Raw genomic sequence first — 21,613 nt, forward strand, 5'->3', positions numbered from 1 at the left:
AGTCTATTATATTTGATAAATGCACTCTTATTTAGTCGTTTTATATGCTAAATGGGGGTAAAATGTAATCATTATAGAATCATGGCGAAGGATTGCATTCGAATGAAGATACAATTTTTTTTTCTTCCTATTTACTAGTCTTTGCAAAAGAAACTTTTGTTTCCATATATTTTCATTTGATATCATCTTTATTGAATGAAAATTTTGAAATCAGTTTTCATGCTCTAAGTTCATGTATGATAGTTTTATACACCAGAATATATGCTTTACTTGCATTATCCCTTTTTTTTATCCTGATTTGGAAATTTTCTTTTCCATTTTATCTGGTTGTCCTTTTGAATATATTGGAAATTTCCCTGTATTTTCAGTTTGATATTTTTCTAGTTGGGTTCATTTGATAGAAAGTTAAGTCACTGTAGTATTGTATTACTGGCAGTATATTTAGGGTAAATGATCCAAATTTTCTATTAGAGTGTTGCCTGGATTATTCTCATCTCTCTCTCTCTCCCCTCTCCTAATAAATCTAAAGTATGATTTTCTGGTAGATCTGGATACGAATTAAGCATGTGTCCTGTTTTTTAACGTGTTTAATATTTCCTCTCAGGATATTCCATCATTTTTTTAGTGTAGGGCAAGTTAAGCAACAGTTAGGGGTAAGTAGGCCAGTGGATGAAAGATTGATTTTGAACCTAGTTTTGCTCAATGACCCAACAAAGTTTAGCCCAAGCAACAGCTAGGGGTTATTGTGCTCGGGCGAAAGATTGATTTTGAAGTTAGTTTTGCTCAATGATCCAACAAAGTTTAGCCCAAGCAACGGTTAGGGGTTATTGTGCTCGGGCGAAAGATTGATTTTGAACTTAGTTTTGCTCAATGACCCAACAAAGCTTAACCCTAGGACTGTACACTCAAGGAGTAATTCTGTGGCGAGGAGTATATAGGGTTGGATGTTGTAGTTGAAGTACCATCCTAGTCTTGGTTTGGTTATGTGAATCTCTTTCTTCTATCTTTTTTTTCTTTCTTTGTAAGAAATAGTTAACTCTGAAATTGATTTTGGTTCATGAAATCACTCTTTTACTAAAAGTTACTAAAGTGTCTTGATCTCAGAGATGTCAGTAGCTAAGTTTGTAAATTTGTTGCAGGATGGTACCACATATGGATTCAAGTTTCCTCTCTGAACTTTTCACCTTCTTTCTAACAAGTAAGCAGCTAACAAATGCCTGTCCCCAAAATTGATTTGGTTTCTATTTTATCTGAGGTGATTATTGTAAAAGCTTCAAGTTTCACTATTATTTGTGTGATCATATTCGCTGTAAGTAAATTTTGCCCTTGATTCTTGAGTAAAAAGCATATAACAAAAAAAAAAAAAAAAAAAACATGTGGATAGAGCAGGCACAGTGACACTGTAAAGCAGTCACTTAAAAAGTCTCGCTAAATGGTCAGTACTGTCTATGCTTTGAGAATTGTTCAACTTCCCTTTTTGGATTTGTGTATGATAGGCACAATAATACTCTAGAGTGAGCTAGATGGCAGGCCCATTTCTTGTATAATACATGAGAATTTTGTTGCACTTCCTTTAGTATAAGCAGAGTAGTTATGCATTTTACTTGGATGTTTTGTGCTGTTCATCTGCTGAAATACTATTAAGACATTATGTAAATTCAGGGGAAAATCAACCTGTATAATAAGTACATGCATAATATATTGGCACCCACAGGGAAAGGTTGGTGAGGAAACGAATTTTGTTCATAATTGGTAAAGATTTCCTCTTGAATGCGGGGTATGATAGATGATGGGTTAAGATTACATGCATGTGGTGGGTGGGGGATTTCTATAATTCCTATTGATTAAATTCTAAAATATCACTCTCCCACTCATACAACTTTCCCTTTTTATTTTGCTTTTGGGGCTAAGATTCTGACCTCCTTTTGTGTGAAAAAATAGAGGTAGTTAAGTTGGTTGTTACGGTAGTTTGTCTTCAACTAGAGAATTGAGTGTAGGAATATTGTAAAGAAGAGACCTTGATTGCTTTGGCCTTTATAAAAAGAAAAGGAAAAAGCGTATCCACCTGAGGACTGATCGAGTGAAGGCGGTGGTATATGGGAACAAAAGGATTAAAGGGTGTTGAAGATATGATGCCATTTTTTTTCTTTGGTTGCTTGAGAAGCTTATTCTTAGGGATTGCGTAAAGCTGAAATCCATCAATGTGGGAATGCAGGGTTTAGAAAAATGGTCCCTACATCCAACTAACGGTTTGATAAAGACCGGGCAAGTGTTTTGATGATGGCATGCCTGCCACATTTAGTTGCTACACTTATTGATTAATGTTCTTCTTTTGAAGTTGTTATCATTTGGTTCTGATTCTAATTTGCTTTCTGTTTTAGGTGTCTGTGTTCCTCTTGTTCTCTTTCAAACTGTCTTCTGCTAGAATTTCATTTTGTCTAGTTCTGTTTAAACTGTGTACTACCAATCAGAGACAAGTGATTTGTTACTAGAAATGTTGTCAAATAAAGGAGAGAAATTGTCTCTTGACATTGTTTTTCCTTAATGTCTATTTGTCGTGTATTTAAATTTTCCATGATAGGAAACATCTTTCATCTTTAAGATGATACGAGGGTTCCCCCAATATAAGGATTCCTCGAATAGAACTCTTAGTTACCTTAAGTAGCATTTTGGACTCTTTTTGTGCATATCCAAAGAATGAGAAGGAAGGTGAATCATAACACTATGTAAAAGAGATATTAAAATTCTGACAGGGGTGAGTTTTAGTTTTCATGAGAATGAAATTTTTATTGCAATTTTCATGTCTAATATAATATCTAAACAAAGTAGTGAATGAGAAACAAAATGAATTGTCTATTCCAATGTTTCAAAATTTGGACACTATATAACGGTATTAGGGAAGTTACTATAAAAAGTCGATAGTAAAAAATTTGGATGCTAAAAAGTTATTACCAATATGAATTCTTTGTTTAGTCCTACCGTAAATACTAGATGAATTCTATCATAAGAAGAATCTTTTTTTTTTTTTTTATTCTTATTAGCATGGCTTCTGTCAATTTCAAATAGTTTTTTTTTTTTTGTTATTTTTGTATCTTTTATTTTATTTTTCTTTTAGGTTTTAAAATCTGATTTACATTTTTCCATGATTACGAGGAAAAAAATCCCTTGAAAGATTAATTACTGTCCACTTAAGAGTGATATGATCTTACATTTATTTATAGTGGGTCCTAAAATTTGCATTAGTACCCAATGCTTCTAATCATGGTTGAAAACTTCGTTTTTTTCATTGAAATTTCCTTGAAATATCGTGTTTCAGCGACCGGTGATACGAAATAAGGATGCAAAATATCGATAGGAGAAAAATCAACAAATTTTGGCCAAAATCATAGAAAAATCAGCTTTAGGTGATATATCGATGAAATTTTGAATTAATCGTCGGCCATTGTAGAATTTCGGTGATGTTTCACCAATTCTTTGAAAAAATCGGCGCCTTCTCCTTGCTTCCATGGTACTTTGATTTGACGGCTTCAAGCTTCCCCGCATTGATTTGATAATCTAGATCTAGTCCGAGCTCCAACGGTTAATATATTGTGCATCTAATGGTCCAAATTGAATCTGGATGTGATCGAACGATTGTAATTGAACTCCAATGACTATATGATGATCCAACGGTCAGATTTCACCTAGATTTCAATCTAATAGCCAATTTTGTTTTCCAACGATAAAATGAGATTCCAACAGCTATTTTAGCCTAACTTTTTTCTATAAATAGGTCATTTTTCACCAATTTCATCCACATTTCATCTTTGATCTTTCATTGCTCCCAAGGTTATTCATTTTTTTTAAGGTATGTTTGTTTTAAATTTTAATTATTTTTGTATTGAAGTGTAATTAATTAGTATATTATTTAATTCTTTAATTTTATTTTTTTTCTTTTCAATTGTCATTAATTAGTACATCGATTTTTTTTCTTTTCATTTGTAATTAATTAGTATATTTGAATTAATTAGTACATATTTTAATTCTTGAATGAATTTTCATAGAATTAATTTAGCTTAGTTAATTTATTAACTTAATTAATAATATTAGTAGCTTCCTAATTTCTTCAATTTTTTTTCTTTTCAATCATAATTAATTAGTACATGTGAATTAATCAGTACATTTTCTAACTCTTGAATGGATTAGTAGATTTTCATATAATTAATTTAGCTTAGTTAATTTATTCACTTAATTAACAATATTAGTAGCTTCCCAATTTCTTCAATTTTTTTTTCTTTTCAATCATAATTAATTAGTACATTTGAATTAATTAGTACCTTTTTTAACTGTTGAATGAATTAGTAGATTTCACAAAATTAATTTAGCTTAGTTAATTTATTAACTTAATTAACAATATTAGTAGCTTCCCAATTTCTCCTGAGAAAATAAAGGTTATGTTTAATTAAGAAAAACACCCAAAATGGGGAGTGAATTGGGTTTTCTAAAATCTTTTCAATCACAACAAATTCAAACACAATATAAACAAATAAAGAGATAGAGTTAGAGAATTTAAACTTGAGTTTTGTAGTGGTTCGACATTTCCTTACTTACGTTCACTCTCCTCAATCTCCTAACTGAGTGAAGGTTCCACTAACTTAAAGCTTCAACCAAGCTTCCAATCTTCTTATACTTGGATTCCGGCTCCAATGAGCTCTTACACAATCTCTTCAAGATTCAAACCTCTTAAAGACTTTAACACTTAGATTTTACAAGAAAGAATCACTCAACCTAGCTTAAGGATAGCTCAAATACAAGACAAAGTTAGGATGACACACAAGAGTGCACTAAATGATATGCAAGTGATGATTTAATTCACTAAGAAAGAAATGATAGCTTTTTGGTCAAGAACAAGTAGATAGACAATTGATTGCAAGTGTTCTATTGTCAATAAATGAAGTGGAGCTCTCAATTTGTAGGTTTCTAAGCTTGGGATCCAAAAACAACAAAAGGTAACCTCAACTAGTTGAGCTAGAGGTCGACCAGTTCACTAGCCGTTGGAGCATTTAATGCTTGATAGGTTACTGTTACCTCGATCGGACCTCAACCAAGAAGAGAATTACCTCAACCGAGAAGAGAAGGCTATTGGGAAAGAGAGGGAATTTTGTGCAACCCTCGACCAGTCATCAACCGGACAAGGGTAACCGATCGACCAGTTCCCTAACTGGTTGAGCCGGTTGGCCATAACCTCGACCGGTTGAGCATTTTGGCCCCGAAAACCTATCTTTTTAAATTCCTTTCTTTTCTAACACTTAGGCAAGGTTTTTAGATGAATTATTATGCCAATTTGAAAACATTTTGCCTAAGGTACATTTGTTAAAACTTGGGTTTTAATGAAATCGAAGTTTTAAAGAATAAACCGAGTTTTCTAAATTGCATGAAACAATATGAAAACTCTAAGTGCACTCATGCATTCATCTTACATTAGTTTCCTATGATCACAAGTCTTCAAAACATCTCAATCTTGTATCCATTTGGTCATTTGATGAATTTGTGAGTTTATGCCTAAGATTCTTAACATTTAAACCAATTAGTCATTCAACTATGATTTGTTATCATCAAAACTCGATTATGAGAACCTTTGGGCTAACATCTCCAATTATTTTTCTTTTCAATCGTAATTAATTAGTACTATTTCAATCATAATAAATTAGTACATTGAAATTAATTAGTACATTTTTTAACTCTTGTATTAACTTAATTAACAATATTAGTAGCTTCCCAATTTCTTCAATTTTTTTTTCTTTTCAATCGTAATTAATTAATACATTTGCAATAAGTTCATTTTTAATTACTTGTTTAATTTAAATTATTTGTAATTACTTTTTTAATAGATTTGCAATGGCTAGTGCAAGTGGAAAAAGAAGTGGAGGTAGAGGTGGAAGTGGAGATGGAGGTGGAGGTGGTGAGAGTAGCATGTTTAGCCGAGATGTAGCTTGGAAGTATTGTTCGCCAGTAGAGGGAACCTAAATGGGATAATTTGTAATTTTTGTGGACTGTTGATGAAGAGTAGAGACATCAATCAATTCAAGTTTCATTTAGCGCATAGAGACTCGAATAACAACACCAAAAAGTGTCCTAAAATGCCACTCGAAGTGAAAAAGAGATACAAGAGATGTTAAATGAAAAAAGTAAAGCAAAAGCAAAGAAAATTGCACATATTGAAGAGATCTAGATCCAATTATGTGGCACTATAGGGGCTAGGCATAAACATGTCATGGACAAGGGTGATGATGAAGATGACGAAGTGTACATGTATCTAGTAGATATGCACCCGAATGAGCGAGATGCTTATTGAGAAGCGGTTCATGCATCGAAGGCAACAAAATGGGAGCTGCAACAATATGAAACTGTTGTGGGAAGCAAGCGTAAAACGGGGAAGTTGTCACGCCTTAGTGGTGCACCAACAATGCAAAAATCTCAAAGTATGTGACATTCACACCCATTACCGACTATTGCCACCCTTCCTCAACAAGTCTTATGGAGCAAGACAAAAAAAAAATATTAAAAATATATTAAAGAAACGATGGGACGCTTAATAAGCAAATTCTTCATTTATAATAGCATCGCACCTAATAAAGTAAACTTTCACCACTTCAAGAATATGATTATCGGTGCACAACAACAAGTAATTTTTAAGTTCTCAAATCTTATATTGTTTCATACCTTGAGTAGCTGTAGTCTTTTGTGTCATGTTTCAAATATTTTTTACATATGATTTGTAAGAATGGGAATCAAGCCTCCATCTTCATATGAAATAAAGAATAAGTGCATGGAAATGGAGTACAAAGATATGGAAACTTATATGAACCAACAAAGAGAAAAATGGAAGACATATGCGTGCACCATAATGTTAGATGGATTGACAAGGCCCACAAAATTAAGTATAATTAATTTCATGGTCTATTCAAAAGGGAGTACGATGTTCCTTAAGTCAGTTGATGTATCGAACATTATCAAAGACCACAAATACATATACAAGCTATTGGAAAATGTAATCAAAGAAGTTGGGGTAGATAATGTGATCCAAATTGTCATAGATAATGGGTCAGCGTTCGTGAAACAGGAAAGTTGTTGATGAAAAAGTTTAACTTATTGTGGACCTTATGTGCGGCATACTGCATCGACTTAATGTTTGAAGACATCGGGAAAAGACTTGACGTTGCAGATATGATATGTAGTGCTCGAAAAATGACCAACTTCATTTACAATCATGGTTGGTTACTTGCAGAAATGAGAAAGTACTATGGTGGAGACATTGTTGATCGAGAGCTACAAGGTTTGCTACAAATTATTTCGCTTTTGAAAGTCTTCTTAAAAAAAAAAGGTTGATTTGAAGAATTTTCTTATAAGTGATGAATAGGCACTACACAAGTTTAGTTGAACAAACATTGGATGAGATATGGAGAAACTAATGTTTGACCATCAGTATTGGGGTAGAGTGACACATTTGTTTCATACTTTGAGCCACTATATGTGGTGCTTCGAATTATGGATTCAGAAGTTGTTCTTATAATGTCGTTTGTGTATGTGCTTATACAAATGATGAAAAAGAATCTCATTCGTTAACAAGTTGGCGATTGGATATTCAAAATAATCAAAGATCGTTGGGAGAAAACACTGAGACAGCCACTTCATATAGTAGATACTTAATTTTCATCAATTGTTACTTTGATTTTATTTCATTTTCTCTTACAGAATATTAAATCTATATCATTTTATTGTAGCATACTTCTTGAATCCAAGGTTTCAATATAGGCTTAGAGTTGGTAGTGATCCATATTTTAATTGAAGTAGTCCATGACGTATTTGCTAAATTAAACCCAAATGCTGAATCGATTGGTTAATTTGGAAATGAAGTAAACAAGAAACTCTTATTTTACTCAATTTAATAAAAGAATAATTTCATTCGTCATTTTATTTGAACGTTTACTAACAAATATGATATTAACAAATAAATATTGAATACATAGTTTGTGCTTTTCAAGATGCAAATAGAGGATTCGGTGATCGACTGACGATTGCATTAAGGTCAACCATAGTGCCTGGTGAGTACTATTTTTTAATAGAAAAAAATTGATTATCATTATTGTAAATTCATCACATAAGTATTTATATAATTATGAATTTCCTTGCAGCTAAATAGTGGTTCATGTATGGAACAAACACCTACATTGAAGAAGTTGGCCATTAAAGTTCTCTCACAAATTGCGTCATCATCTACTTGTGAGAGAAATTGGAGCATGTTTGTTCTAATCTACACAAAGCAACAAAATCATTTGGCTTAGCCTCGATTACAGTAATTAGTTTTTTGTTATTATAATATGAAGCTAAAGTTATGCGATATGGAGCAGAAAATGATAGAGTTGCTGAGAAATATTACCTTAATCTTCTTGATATTTCAACCGAGGTGGGTGAAGAAGAAGATAATCAATTATTCCAATGGGTTAGACCTATACATTTATAAAGAATTTCATTGAAGTTAAGTCTCTCTATTATCTACAAATACCATTTATAATGACTCATATCCAACTGTGTAGATATTGTTCGTTTTATATCTAAATAGGGTTCTTACAGCTTTAAAACGCGTCTATATGGTTAAAAAAAACTTATACATATACAAGGTGAGAAATTTTCTCCCCTATCCAATGTGGAATATTACTACCCAATGCAGACACAACGTCTTCGTTGTGTCTCATGGGATTATGGAGTCAAACCGATATACACTCTTTATGAGGCCAAACAAACCCCACATCGAGGGTTAGAGATCGACTCTGATACCATTTGTAATGACTCACACCCAATCATGTAGATATTATCCGATCAAATTTCATTAATAAGAATTTAAATTAGGTTAATTTTATGTTTTATCTATAAATCTTGATTAGAATGGTGATCTATTTGATCTCGTCTTTGAAACAAAATTACAAAAATAAAAAATAAAAAATTAATAAAAACACAAAAACAAAAATCTCTAACAAAAATTCGAAATTCAATCAAACCCAACTTAAAAAAAAAAACAAAACAAAACAAAAATTAAAAACCTAATAAAACTCAATTGCAAAAAAAAACTCTAATAATAATAATAATAAATAAATAAAACCCTCAAGTCAAAATCCCAACAAGAAACAAAACCAAAAGTCTCCAACAAAAAATAATTGTAAAAAACCTCAACCATAAAAAAACCCTAACAAAAAATAAATACAAAAATCCTAACTAAAAATAATTGCAAAAATCCCAAATAAAAAATAGCAAAAAACTGCAAAAAGAATGAAGAACGTGACAATTTTAAGGAAGAAAGAAATATGGAAGAATTCTTGGAGCTAATCTTTATTCCTTGATGAAAGAATGATTGAAGAATTAAGAATGAAGGGTAATGACATTTTTGTTGAAACAAAAGACAAAAATGTTCAAAATGGGTTAGTTTTTTAAAAAAATGAAGGGATTTCATTTTTTGAAAAGGGGCAATTATGTTTTGGACTTAGCTGAGCCCAAAAAATTCACTATTTAAGCCCATATAAGTTTTGCTAGTTTTGCTCCGTATAAGTTCACTATTTAAGCCCAACACCTAGAGGAAGTGTAAAAATTGAAAATAACGATATGAATTTTTTATCTTTCAAAAATGACCTATGAAAAAAAAATAGAAAAACATTAATTTAAATTTTATTCCTCTTACAAATCTCAATAAAATTTAATATAATTTAGTGATTTGGAAAAAAAAACACAAATTTTCAAATAAAAATAAAAATAAATTATTATTATTATTTAAAAATCAAACATCTTGGAAAATATATATTTTTAAAATTGCGTATATAAAAAATAACTAAAAATGTGTCAAATTTATTTTTTTAAAATGATATATTTTTTAATATATTTTTTTAAAATTAGTTTTCTAAAAATAATAAATTTTCAGAATAATTATTTTAAAAAAATTAAGACAAAAGCGTTTCTCAAATATTATGATAGAAAATGGTTTTGAATGGTATATTGGTCTTTTTATATTTTATATCATCTCCATCAATTATATAATTTTTATGAGTCAAATATTAATTTTTGGGCCCAACCGGGTCCAAAAACAATTATCCATTTTAAAAAAGCATTTAAAGTCGTTTAACATCTCAATAAAAAAATAAATCAAGATGTCATGGACTTGTTTGAAAATATTTTGAAGAATAGTTTTACAATTGTTTTAAAAAATAAAATTTTATTTGAAAATTTAAATATGAAAAAAGGCTTAAATATAGGAAGAATGAGAATTGAGAAGAAGTAAAAATGAGTCATGATCATGTTAGAAGGACGACTTTCTTAAAGTAATTGCCATAGTTGCACACAAATTTGTTGTAATAATGACATGATACTTTTCTTAACTCGAAAGAAATTTTATTTTTATTTTAAAATTATATTCTCATTTATTTTTTTATCCCAACAGAATGAAAATTTTCATTTGAAAACTTCGATTAGCAATCCATATGACAAGAATAAAATTTTGCATGGTTTGTCTAAAGAATTTTGTCTATGGATAATCTCAATAAAAATAACACTAATAAAATTATCCATGTAGCGAACGGATGAAGGACCAGAAGAAGAGAAAAGTAAGGTCAAAATTGTTTAATTTTTACATAAAATAAGTAAAATAAGTGAAATGAGTTTCAATAAATATTTAAAAGTATTGATTTTAAACTTATTCTTCTATTTTTTTATATACTTTTTTAATTTTTTCTTTCTATCATTTTTCCTTAAAATTTTGGGGAATAAAAAATAGTTCAATAACTATTAGAGAGGGAAAAATAAAATCAGAAAAAACAATTCATTATTTCAAAGCAGGGTATTAAAAAATTATAAATGTTTGCCAGCCCCTAGAACAGAAATGTGGAATAAAATGAAACGTTTATTCGTCCTTTCTATTATGTCTTTTTTACTTGTGATCTTTAGTGATTGTACGTGGATAATCCCAGAGCAGAAGCAATCTGAAGGACGAGTGAGATTTGGTGGAGGAGATTTTACCTCTTTCATCATCAGTTATTATCCGATTCTGGGAACACCACCACCACCACCATGTTGCGGTTTTCTAGTGAAGGTACGTCCCTGTCCATTTATTCCAAAGTGTAGACAGTTCCAGAAAAACCAGTGAGAACCAAACATGAAAAGCCGCCCACAAAAGTGGCCTCTGTGGGGTGCTAATAATATGTATTCATACCACCTCAAGTGGGAAAGCTTACCACCTTCCTGCTTCACCCAACATCATCATCATCCTCCTCTCAACCATCTCTTTTTCTGCTGCATGTGCCATTATTTCATGAATGGTCAATTTTCTGACTCTGCTTCTACGTGCCACCCAATATGTTTTCTTCTTTCTATATGCTTTAAATATTGGTTGGTTGCTCCACTGTAAACAATGTGTATTTCATTAAGGGACAATGCAAATATTTCATTATTTATATATATGTATATAGGAAAATGCTAAGTTACCTACCTACAATACAAGATTTATATCATTTAATATATATGATGATATCTAAGTCGTTAAATGATGATATAAATAAATGAGATCAAGTTATAATAGTATAAATAAATGAGATTAAGATATAATTAATGAAACAAAAAAATATATACGATGACATCATTTGATTGATAGTACAGACAAATGAAATTATGATATAATTAATATGATAAAAAAATATATACATAACACTATTTGAGAAGTTTTTTTTTTCTCTCTAAAAATCAATAAATCATGTTTAGAAATATGGGAGTCATAGATGAAAATTTTTATTTAAACGTTGTGTTTAACTTTTAAGAAGTTTTTTTAAATAGAGTGTGTATGTGTGTGGAATAGACAAACTTTCACTTAAACCATGGAAGCAGGGGAAGTGAATGGCAATTCTTTACTACTCGCTATACATTTGGAATTATTTGTTTAAAATTACTTTTATTAAAAATAAGAGTAATTTTAATATTTTTAAAAGCCTACCTTTCATTTTGCCTTCGATGAAAAGCCCACATCTACCCCCCTCCCATATTTTCAAAATTACAAATATATCAAGTTGGGTTGCGTGGGATCCACATTTTAAAGTCCTAGTAAAAAATCTTGAGGAATTGTTTTTAAGATTTAGAAAATTCTCCAAAAAAAAAAAATTAAAACGAAAATAAGTTCTAGATAAGTATTTGACTCTCAACTACTGAAAAAAGAAAAAAGAAAAAAAACTTACACGAAGTCGGTCCATTTTTATTTTATTTTTCCTATTCTATATGTTATAATGGATGGACAAAGATGATCAAAGCATACCCATTAAATGAGGGGTCACATCCAAGGGGCAAAGCCATGGGCCAGAGCCCTCAGATTTTGACAAAGAAGATGACGCACTGGAGGTGTATTTTTATATTTGAGATCACATGAGGAGGAAGGATGAGAGATAAGGATAGAGTGGGTGGAGAGAAAACAAAATATTTTTGTACATTTTGTGGGGGCACATTCGCTTGTCCCTCTTCTCACATGCTTATGGGTGTGTTATCTTTCTTTCTCACCCACATGCATTCTTGTTCCCAGGATCATATACCAGCTTTTCTCCTCTTATCATACGAGACAACACCACATGTGATGTGAGGATACCCCCTTTTTAGATCATTTTTTCAAACTACTGTTTGGCCATGTTCTAACTGAGTATGATTCACAGATCATGTGTAATGTGTGTATTATCCCCTTGTTAAGAAACATCCTTGAATTGGGTCTATATTCCCAACCATATACGTTAAGGCAATGGACAAGGGCCCATGTAAGTTGAGAGGTACATTTTTTCCTACTTTCTTGGTTCTCATCAAGTGGGTCAGCTCCAGCCTCCAGTCTTAGAGGTGTCCCTTACGCAACCTTCCATGAATTTTGGTATGTATTTATTCTGTAGCATGACCTTATGATTAAAATTCAATTATCATTAGGTAAGAAAAACCCACGTCTTGTTATGACTATGATTCAATCAATGATTAGGTAACGAAAAACCATGCCTTACAATGAAAGGGGAAGGCACTAATACACCGTCCACCTTGTTCTAATCCATTGAATTCTTATCAGGTATGCATTCTTTAATTATTTCTTCTACTTCAAAGTATTCATTCTTATTCTTTGTACCTGTGCTTGGGAATATGATGAAATGGTCTGTGAATATTGAATGTATGGTTGTTGGCAAAAAGGTCAATGCACCAGAATTTTACACAAAGCCACCTCCACATCTACCCCCAAAGCTATGCCTCACCGACGAAAATTGTACCCTTTTCCGACAATCAAGCCCCAATTTGTGGCCACCAAATGTCCAAACCACCACTTTCCTCCCACATCCATGTGTGCAATCGGGTCATTGTGGCCATAGGCACCAAGAAAAATCATCAAAAATTAAAAGTCATCTGCCAACCACTTCGATTTAAAAAATCCAAAGTCAGAAAAAAGAGGGTTCTATTTTTTATTTATTTTTTATTTTTTAAAAGGAACCCATCCACCAAAAAAACCGTGGCGTATGTAATTGCATCTTTGAAGCCTTTGATGACGATTGAGCCCACATCTTTCTTCAAATCTAAGCCAACCAAAACTGACCCATTTCTTAATACTATTCTTTTCGTGGATTTAAGCTGGTGTTTTGGTACGGCAACAATGGGAAACGGGGGTTTTTGGGTACGGTATACCAATATGCATGTTCTTTATATCTTTGTGCGTGGGTCAACTTTGAAGAAGGAGCCTGCAGTGGTATGTTTCACGTTACAGGCTATTAATATTATACGACTCCGTTTAGTTACTTTTGACGGATTGGTCTGCCTTGTCTTCAGTCTTTCATTACTTTTTACAGTAAAGTGGAATATTTTATTTTATTTTATTTTATTTAGACCATAATTGACGTCTGCTGCAACTTGACAGGCTCGTAGAAAAATCCACCTGCATTTGCCTTGCGTATGAGACGTACCGGAGTTAAAGTTTAATAATATTTTTGACTTGTATCATACATGCGCATGTAAATTTGGCCTCGAGGGGTATGGGTTTCTTTCTTGATGCAATATAATATAAAATTTTTAGTTTTAAGTTTTAACCTAAAAAGTAGTAGCGTTTAATCAATTCCACGTGTATAATTATCAAAATATTCATAGTAAAATGTAAATATAAAAAAAAGTTAGGGTACGTTTGGTAACCCATTTTCAAAAACAATTTTTTATTTTTCAAAATAAAAAATCAGAATAATATATTTGAAAATAGTTTTTTTTGTTCTAAAAAATATATATATAATGCTTTCAAAAAATATTTTAAAATTGTTGTATCTTGTTTTCACTTATTTTCTAATAATTGATTTGAAATATAATTATATAAATATATGGAATGATTAAAAATAAAAATCATAGACATAAAAATTATTTTTAAAATATATTTAAAAATATTAAAAACATGTTAAAAATATATTAGGTTTTTAAATAGATTTTTATTTTAAAAATATAAAAAAATTTTAATTATTTTAAAAAACGGTTACCAAACCCACCTTAAAACTTTTAATTTGAAAAAGATAATCCAAATGTTATCAACGTTTTATTTCATTTTAATTAATTAGTGTATGAGCCAAAATAAGCTTTATGAGTAACATTGTTGTTTCTTCCTTTATTATGTTTTATTTGATCTCATGGGTTTTTTATTTTCATTTATTTATTCTTCTTTTTAGAATCAAAGATAGCTTTGATAAAATCATCATGTAGAACTTTCACCAAACATAAAAACAAGACTTTTGACTTTTGACTTATGACTTCTGACTTAGGAATATCCAACTTTTTTACCCACTTATTCATTTGATAAAAAATAAAAAAATAAAAAAATATTTATTTTGCAAAAAAATTACTGAATGCGTCATTAAATTATCAGAAGATTAGTTTAAAAAAATTCAATTTTGTTGAATGATTCTTGTTTTATTATCAAGATCGGTAAAAAGTAGGTCACCCACTTATACTAGAGAACCTGCTTCCTAGAGTAAAGATTCCAAGGCATAACAGTGCAAATGCATAATGGTTAAGCCATGAAAGCAACAACCTTCATAAATTAATAGAAGAACAAAACCGAGAAGAAAAAAACAAGAGGAAAATGGATCGGGGGCATATAAAAACTGGAAAATGCTTTATGCCTATTAGTCTCCAAATAGAAGCATTCCAAAGGTACAGGTAGATTACATGGCCACACCCCTCACCTTTAAATCATATGTGGAGGTCAGATGAGCAGACTCGTATCTTATCTTAACAGATATAAAAATATCAAAGCACCAAATCTTTTTTCATTAGACCAGAAGACAATATCAAGTAAGACGTGATACAAACAAAAAGATGATTCACTGCCTAACATTTTATATTCAACAAATACCTTTATGACAAGTTTCTCAATCGTGTATTAAAATGTATTCACAAACTAACAAGATTTAGATTCAACAAATTGGTTTTTTTTTTTTTTTTTTTTCCCTAAGTGGGCATAGTGCATTAATAGTATATTTATAATTTGGCATGTTTAGGCATACTCTATGAACTTTGTCTTAAACTATCACTTATTTCTAAATCTTAAAAGCCTTTTTTTTTTTTTAGGATATTTGATAATTTAATATAATATTAAAGTTAAGATTTTTAGAAATGGATTTGAATCCATATCTTTGTTTAGTTATTTAAGGGTGTTTATAAATCAAATTTAATGATTTAATATAACTAAATAATATGAATTTATAACTTAATTTAAATCATTGATATATTAAATATATTTAATAAAATTTTAAAAATAAACTAAAAGATCATTTTTTTTTGTCTAATTCTGAATAATTTCATACTCTTACTGTTCAAATTTTTTATTTTTCATTAATTGTCAACGCTGTTAGGTTTCATTTTTATTTTATTTTTTTGGGCTAATAAGTTCTCGTGACTTTAAAATATTTCTATGTGATTAAAAGGAATTTATCACTCATAATACTAGAAACTTTTTCTATATTATATGTGATATGTAATTTTTAACATTATATTTGTAGTGAGTTAAATTCAATTATATAAATGTATTTTAAAGTTGCAGTGATTCACTAATACAATATCTACACAAGATAGAACAAATAATTATAAATTGTATTATAGTCCATTCTCAATTATGAAGCCATCTTACAATCTCATACACATGAATAGTTCAATGTGCTCATTAGTACCTAACCCTAAGATGTGAATCATCCAAGGCTCGTTAGCATGACATACTCCTCATGTTTAAATCAGGGTTTGAAACCAAACTTCTCCTCAAGAGGATAGATGAGGCAATTTAGATGAGATCCAATGTAGATCTAACTTTTTATTCATTTGTGATATCTGAGCGGTTTGGGTGGACCATCACAGCTCCTCTTATCTCAAGAATCCATACATCTATTTTCAGTGTATGAATGGACTACCTCCAAGCACAAGTTTAAGTTTGGCCTCAATGGGAAAATAAAATGGAATACTTAACAATGCATCTTCATAAATCAAGAACTATAAGATTATCCCTTTCATTTTGGTATGATGAAAAGATAGTACCATTTGAGGTTTTTTTTTTCTTTCTTTCTTTTTTCTTACAATCCCATTGTAAATAGTTGATACATTGCATTTATATAAGAATAATTGTAATATCCTACATCAAATAAGATAATAAAGTGTAAACTAAAAAAAATATTAGCAAAAAAAAATTAAATAATGATACATTGCATATATAAAGATAATTGTAATATCCTACATCAAATAAGATAATAAAGTGTAAACTAAAAAACATATGATATTTATGTAGAAATTAATAAGTTATAACATAAATATTATGCATATAAGTGGGTAATTTAATTATGTGAAAAAAGTAAATCGTTATATTTTAAGTTATTGAATATTATACATATTTGGTATCAAATAAACGAATAAAATAAAGGATGATTTATTCATTTAGAGTCTTAGCTTTAATTGATAAAATATATGATAATTTTATGTTTGTCTTCACAATTCAACCTCATATTCCCTATTCTCCACATAGGGAAAGGTAAAACGACTAATTGTTTTTAAAAAATTTCACGTGGGGTTTAATTATTAAAGGGATTTGACTTTGGGACAGGAAAAAAATGATTAAACCCGTCACAGGATTGAAAGGAGGGAAGCACGCTGGGAGCATGGGCAATCATGGTGCCTTCAGCCATGCATCTAACCCCCACAAACCCAAATCATATGACACCCAATACGTGGACGACTTTGAATGCGTCCAGCCACCCACAGTACCCTATTTTTTTTGAATTCCAAGTCCCTCTCCCCCTGCTGGGATCTCATCGGAATCTCACACTCGTGGTGTGGTAATATGGCGATTTACTGATGTGACATGGAGTCTCTATCCACCTCTTCTCTTTCACAGCTTCTTTGCTCCCAATCATTTGCTCCTCATCTACCTTCTTATCAACTTTTTACCCAGCTACACCTATCACCTTGTTCCCAATTTTTTACCTACCTAAGGAAAAAGCTTAGCGAGGGAAGAGTTACCCACCCAATTTTAAATTGGGACAATTCTCTTTTGGATCCTATTGCCCCAAAAATTAAGATTTCACTGTACAAATGAATGGAAATGATATAAAATATAAAAAGATAATATATTATTTAAAATATTTTTTATCATAATATTTAAAAAAATTGATCTTAAAATATTTTTTTAAATTTATTCTGAAATTTATTATTTTTAGAAAACTAATTTTTTAAAAATATATTATAAAAATATATCATTTTAGAAAAATAAATTTGACATATTTTTATTTATTTTTATATACACATTTTAAATATATATATATTTTAAGAGGTTTAATTTTTAAATAATAATAATTTATTTTTATTTTTTTAATTATTAAATTATATTAAATTTTATTCACGTTTATAAAAGAAATAAATTTAAATTAATATTTTTTTATATTCAATAGATATCATTTTTTAAAAGATAAAAAATTTCTATCAATTTTTTAATTTTCACATTTTTTTTTAATTTTGGATTTAAATAATAAACTGATATGGATCGAAACTTAATTTTTAGATCCAATTAGATCCAAAATATAATTATCCCTTTTAAATTTACGTTGAAACTGTATATATATTCTGAAAATATTTTTAAATTTACTATTATTTATATTGACAACCTCATATAATGTTTTAAATTTGGTTTCCCGTAAATCAAACAGATAGTCATAATTAAGGTTGGTGTGGGCCGTAAGTCCATTTTATAATAATAAAGAACACCAGTCACGGAGTCACCATCCAATCCAATGAAGCCAAGACGGTAAAAGATAAAAAAGAAGACGAAGGCGAGAAAGCGCGTGTGGCTCGAGAAGTGAGTGGGGTCGCCACCCGCTGGCCCCTCACAGTTAAAAGCTGGACCGACGATTACGGGATTAAATGGGACCCAGGTCAGACGTTGGATCCTCTCTGGTTGTTACGTGTCCTCCTCTAGTGGGATTTAGATTGTGTCCATCTCATTCTTCCAATCACAGCCGCTTCTTACGCCACCCCTTCCGTTTCGCTAATGCTCTTTACTCCTATGATCCTAGGGTTAAATATATATTTGGAATAAGATGTAATAATAATAATAAAAAAGAGGTGTATTCAAACATTCTCCATTTTTGTTAATGTTATCAGTCTTTTAAGGTGGAGAATAAAAATTGATATTCAAAGATGGGTTTTTTAAGATTTTAATGTGATACTTAGTCTATTAAAAAATTGAGGTGAAGATTTCATTTTCTCCACTGCAGTGATTTTGGGTTGTCATGTTAAGAGTTAAAACTTGTGGGGTAGGAGGAAAAATAATAGGATTGAGCAAACTCTGTATAACGGGTTTACAACTGGAATCGGAGACAAATGCTGTGTTTTGCTATTCAACGAGACTAGTACTGAAATTCCGAAAATGCCACTGATACCTTCCCATGCTTCTCCATAAGTACTCCACCCAGCTCCTTAGCTCCTCACCCTCTTCTCTCTCTCTCTCTCTCTCTTTCTCGCTCTAAAGAGTGGTGTTTGGTTTGTAGTGAGAGAGAAAATGGCTGTGGGCGTTGTGGTCTGCTTTGCTTCCCTTATCTCGTTATTCTCACTCGTTCAAGCTAAAATTCCTGGCGCCTACTCCGGCGGTGCTTGGCAGAGTGCTCACGCCACCTTCTACGGTGGCAGTGACGCCTCTGGCACTATGGGTACGTCTCTCTTTTCAACTCTTTGCTTCTACTTGGATTAGTGATGTACATTACTGGCTTCAAGTCCAACGCTCAACAGTTTACCCTGCATTTTCGTTGAAAAACAGAGTCTCTCGCTTCATATTTTGCTCTCCTTTTCCCTTTCCCTTTTCCTTTTTTATTTTATTTTATTTTTCTATTGAATTGTTTCTCCTCTACAATTTCCTACGTGACCTGAAGAGTCTTCGTGAAGATCCTTGGCTTAATCGTGAAACCCATCTCATTGTCTTCATTTTATGTGGATTCCATGAGATCCCATGGGTGAATCCCCATTTCGAACTGCATTACTTCCATTTCCAGTGTTATAGATCTGGTTGTCACTCGTTACGTTAACTTCTCCCCACAGGTGGAGCTTGTGGATACGGTAACCTTTACAGCCAAGGGTACGGCGTGAACACAGCTGCACTGAGCACAGCACTCTTCAACAATGGACTCAGTTGCGGCGCTTGTTTCGAACTCAAGTGCGCCAATGACCCCACGTGGTGCCACTCCGGCAGCCCCTCCATTCTTATCACCGCTACCAACTTCTGCCCACCAAACTATGCTCTTCCCAGCGACAATGGCGGCTGGTGCAACCCTCCCCGCCCCCACTTCGATCTCGCCATGCCCATGTTCCTCAAGATCGCTGAGTATCGTGCCGGGATCGTCCCCGTGGCTTTCCGCCGGTGAGTTCCCCGTTCACACTCTCACTCTGTTCTTATTTTATTGTGTCAGAGTCTGGTGACAGTCTTTATTGCTTTTGACAGATCTTCGGTTGGGTTTTTTCCCCTTTTAAGTGACCGAAATGCCCATATTATGTTTATCAATTTACACAAATACCTCTCTGGATATAGTTAAGAATCGCTGCTGCTACGTCGTTTAGTTAATTGGAACCGTTCCGGCGGTTTTTGGTCACTTTCGGCGGCTTGTTTTTACCGTTATTGTCTCTAAACGCTAGAATTACCCGAAACACCCTCCTAAAACGGCTATATAGGGATACACTCAAACACACAGAGCAAAACGACAAAACGACATCGTTTTGGTTACGTTAAATGTCACGTGACGTGGGTTCCATATATGGACCTAAAAATGTGCCACGTTGCCCTTATTTGGTCGGATCTGGACGGTTAAATAGATTTGATCAGAATATAGGGACACGTGGACATTGCACAGAGCCCACGATGCGTTGTTTTCCATGTATTATCAAACCTGAAACCCTAGACAACACACGGTCTCCCAAGCTCATGAGACCCGTTCATCGATGTGAAAGGGCCTCTGATAGAAGCACGTCCACTAGGTCCCACACTGAAGTCACGGCCCACGTTCCACCGTAACAGAATGTTTGAGGAAAATGACGAAACAACCACTGATGAATTTTAAATGTGAAAAATTACGCAGGGTGCCGTGCCGTAAGCAAGGAGGGATTAGGTTCACGATCAACGGCTTCCGGTACTTCAATCTGGTTCTGATCACCAACGTGGCAGGCGCAGGGGATATCGTGAGGGCGAGCGTGAAAGGGTCGAAGACAGGGTGGATGAGCCTGAGCAGGAACTGGGGTCAAAACTGGCAGTCAAACGCAGTGCTGGTGGGGCAATCGCTGTCGTTCAGAGTCACGGGGAGTGACAGGCGCACATCAACATCCTGGAACATCGCACCAGCGCATTGGCAGTTCGGTCAAACCTTCAGCGGCAAAAACTTCAGGGTGTGATCATTGGTCATCAACAACTCAACACTTCGAATTTTCCCGCCTTTATCTATTTCCATATTTACCCTTCTTGGCGCCAAAATATTAGATTTTACTTTCTTGTCCTTTTTTTTTTTTTTTGTTTTTTGACTGTATGGTGAGTGGTGGGTGACTTTAGTATTGAAGACTGTGAAGGAGGGAAATTGGGGAGGTTTTGGTAGGAAAAAGGAAAAGAGTGAGTGCTTTTTTGACTACTGTGTGGGAAATGGGAATTTGTGAAGTCCAAGGGAAAAGGTGAAAGTTCAAGGAATAGTAGGGAAAGGCTGGAGAGGCTGCAGAAATGTGTAGCCCGCAGCTTATAATATTTGAGTACTCATATGTTATAATGTAAGATGTAATGTAATCTTTAACAATCAATCTATTGTAATTGACAGTTGAATTGGAAATTTTTTTCTTGGCTTTGGTTGTTGAAACTTGAAACCCTTTTCTCGTTGTGGTTAGATGGGCTCGTGGAAAAAGTGGCCTTGGACCAGGAAATGTGGAATGGTTTTAGGATCGCTTTGAATATTTGAGGACTTCACTTTTGTGAAGTGTTTTCCATGATAGTGGCCTTTATTTCCCGTCGATTTCAGAAAAAGATTTGCCAGGGAATCATGTTTCCCTACCAGTTTGC

At 32.3% G+C, this 21,613-nt stretch overlaps 1 protein-coding gene and 1 long non-coding RNA gene across 2 annotated transcripts; both read left to right on the plus strand.

Moving 5' to 3' along the window:
• The first annotated feature begins 304 nt into the window (after positions 1–304).
• Positions 305–2,545, plus strand: LOC117916696. The gene is made up of 2 exons (XR_004651589.1): positions 305–1,198; positions 2,382–2,545. It is a non-coding gene; the product is annotated as an uncharacterized LOC117916696 (long non-coding RNA).
• Positions 2,546–19,013: 16,468 nt separating this feature from the next.
• Positions 19,014–21,413, plus strand: LOC117916811 (expansin-A4). The gene is made up of 3 exons (XM_034832992.1): positions 19,014–19,238; positions 19,624–19,942; positions 20,655–21,413. Exons 1-3 carry the CDS (start codon positions 19,091–19,093, stop codon positions 20,962–20,964), a joined length of 777 nt encoding a protein of 258 aa, XP_034688883.1. The 5' UTR covers positions 19,014–19,090; the 3' UTR covers positions 20,965–21,413.
• Positions 21,414–21,613: the final 200 nt, after the last annotated feature.

This window comes from Vitis riparia, chromosome 6 (assembly GCF_004353265.1).
Source record: "Vitis riparia cultivar Riparia Gloire de Montpellier isolate 1030 chromosome 6, EGFV_Vit.rip_1.0, whole genome shotgun sequence".
Classification (NCBI taxonomy): domain Eukaryota; kingdom Viridiplantae; phylum Streptophyta; class Magnoliopsida; order Vitales; family Vitaceae; genus Vitis; species Vitis riparia.

Excerpts from the sequence above, each read along its gene's own strand:
- LOC117916811 (XM_034832992.1), top strand. The coding sequence starts at position 19,091 with ATGGCTGTGGGCGTTGTGGTCTGCTTTGCTTCCCTTATCTCGTTATTC. Across the intron at positions 19,239-19,623 it reads TGACGCCTCTGGCACTATGG|GTGGAGCTTGTGGATACGGT; the intron begins GTACGTCTCTCT and ends TTCTCCCCACAG. Across the intron at positions 19,943-20,654 it reads GTCCCCGTGGCTTTCCGCCG|GGTGCCGTGCCGTAAGCAAG; the intron begins GTGAGTTCCCCG and ends AAAATTACGCAG.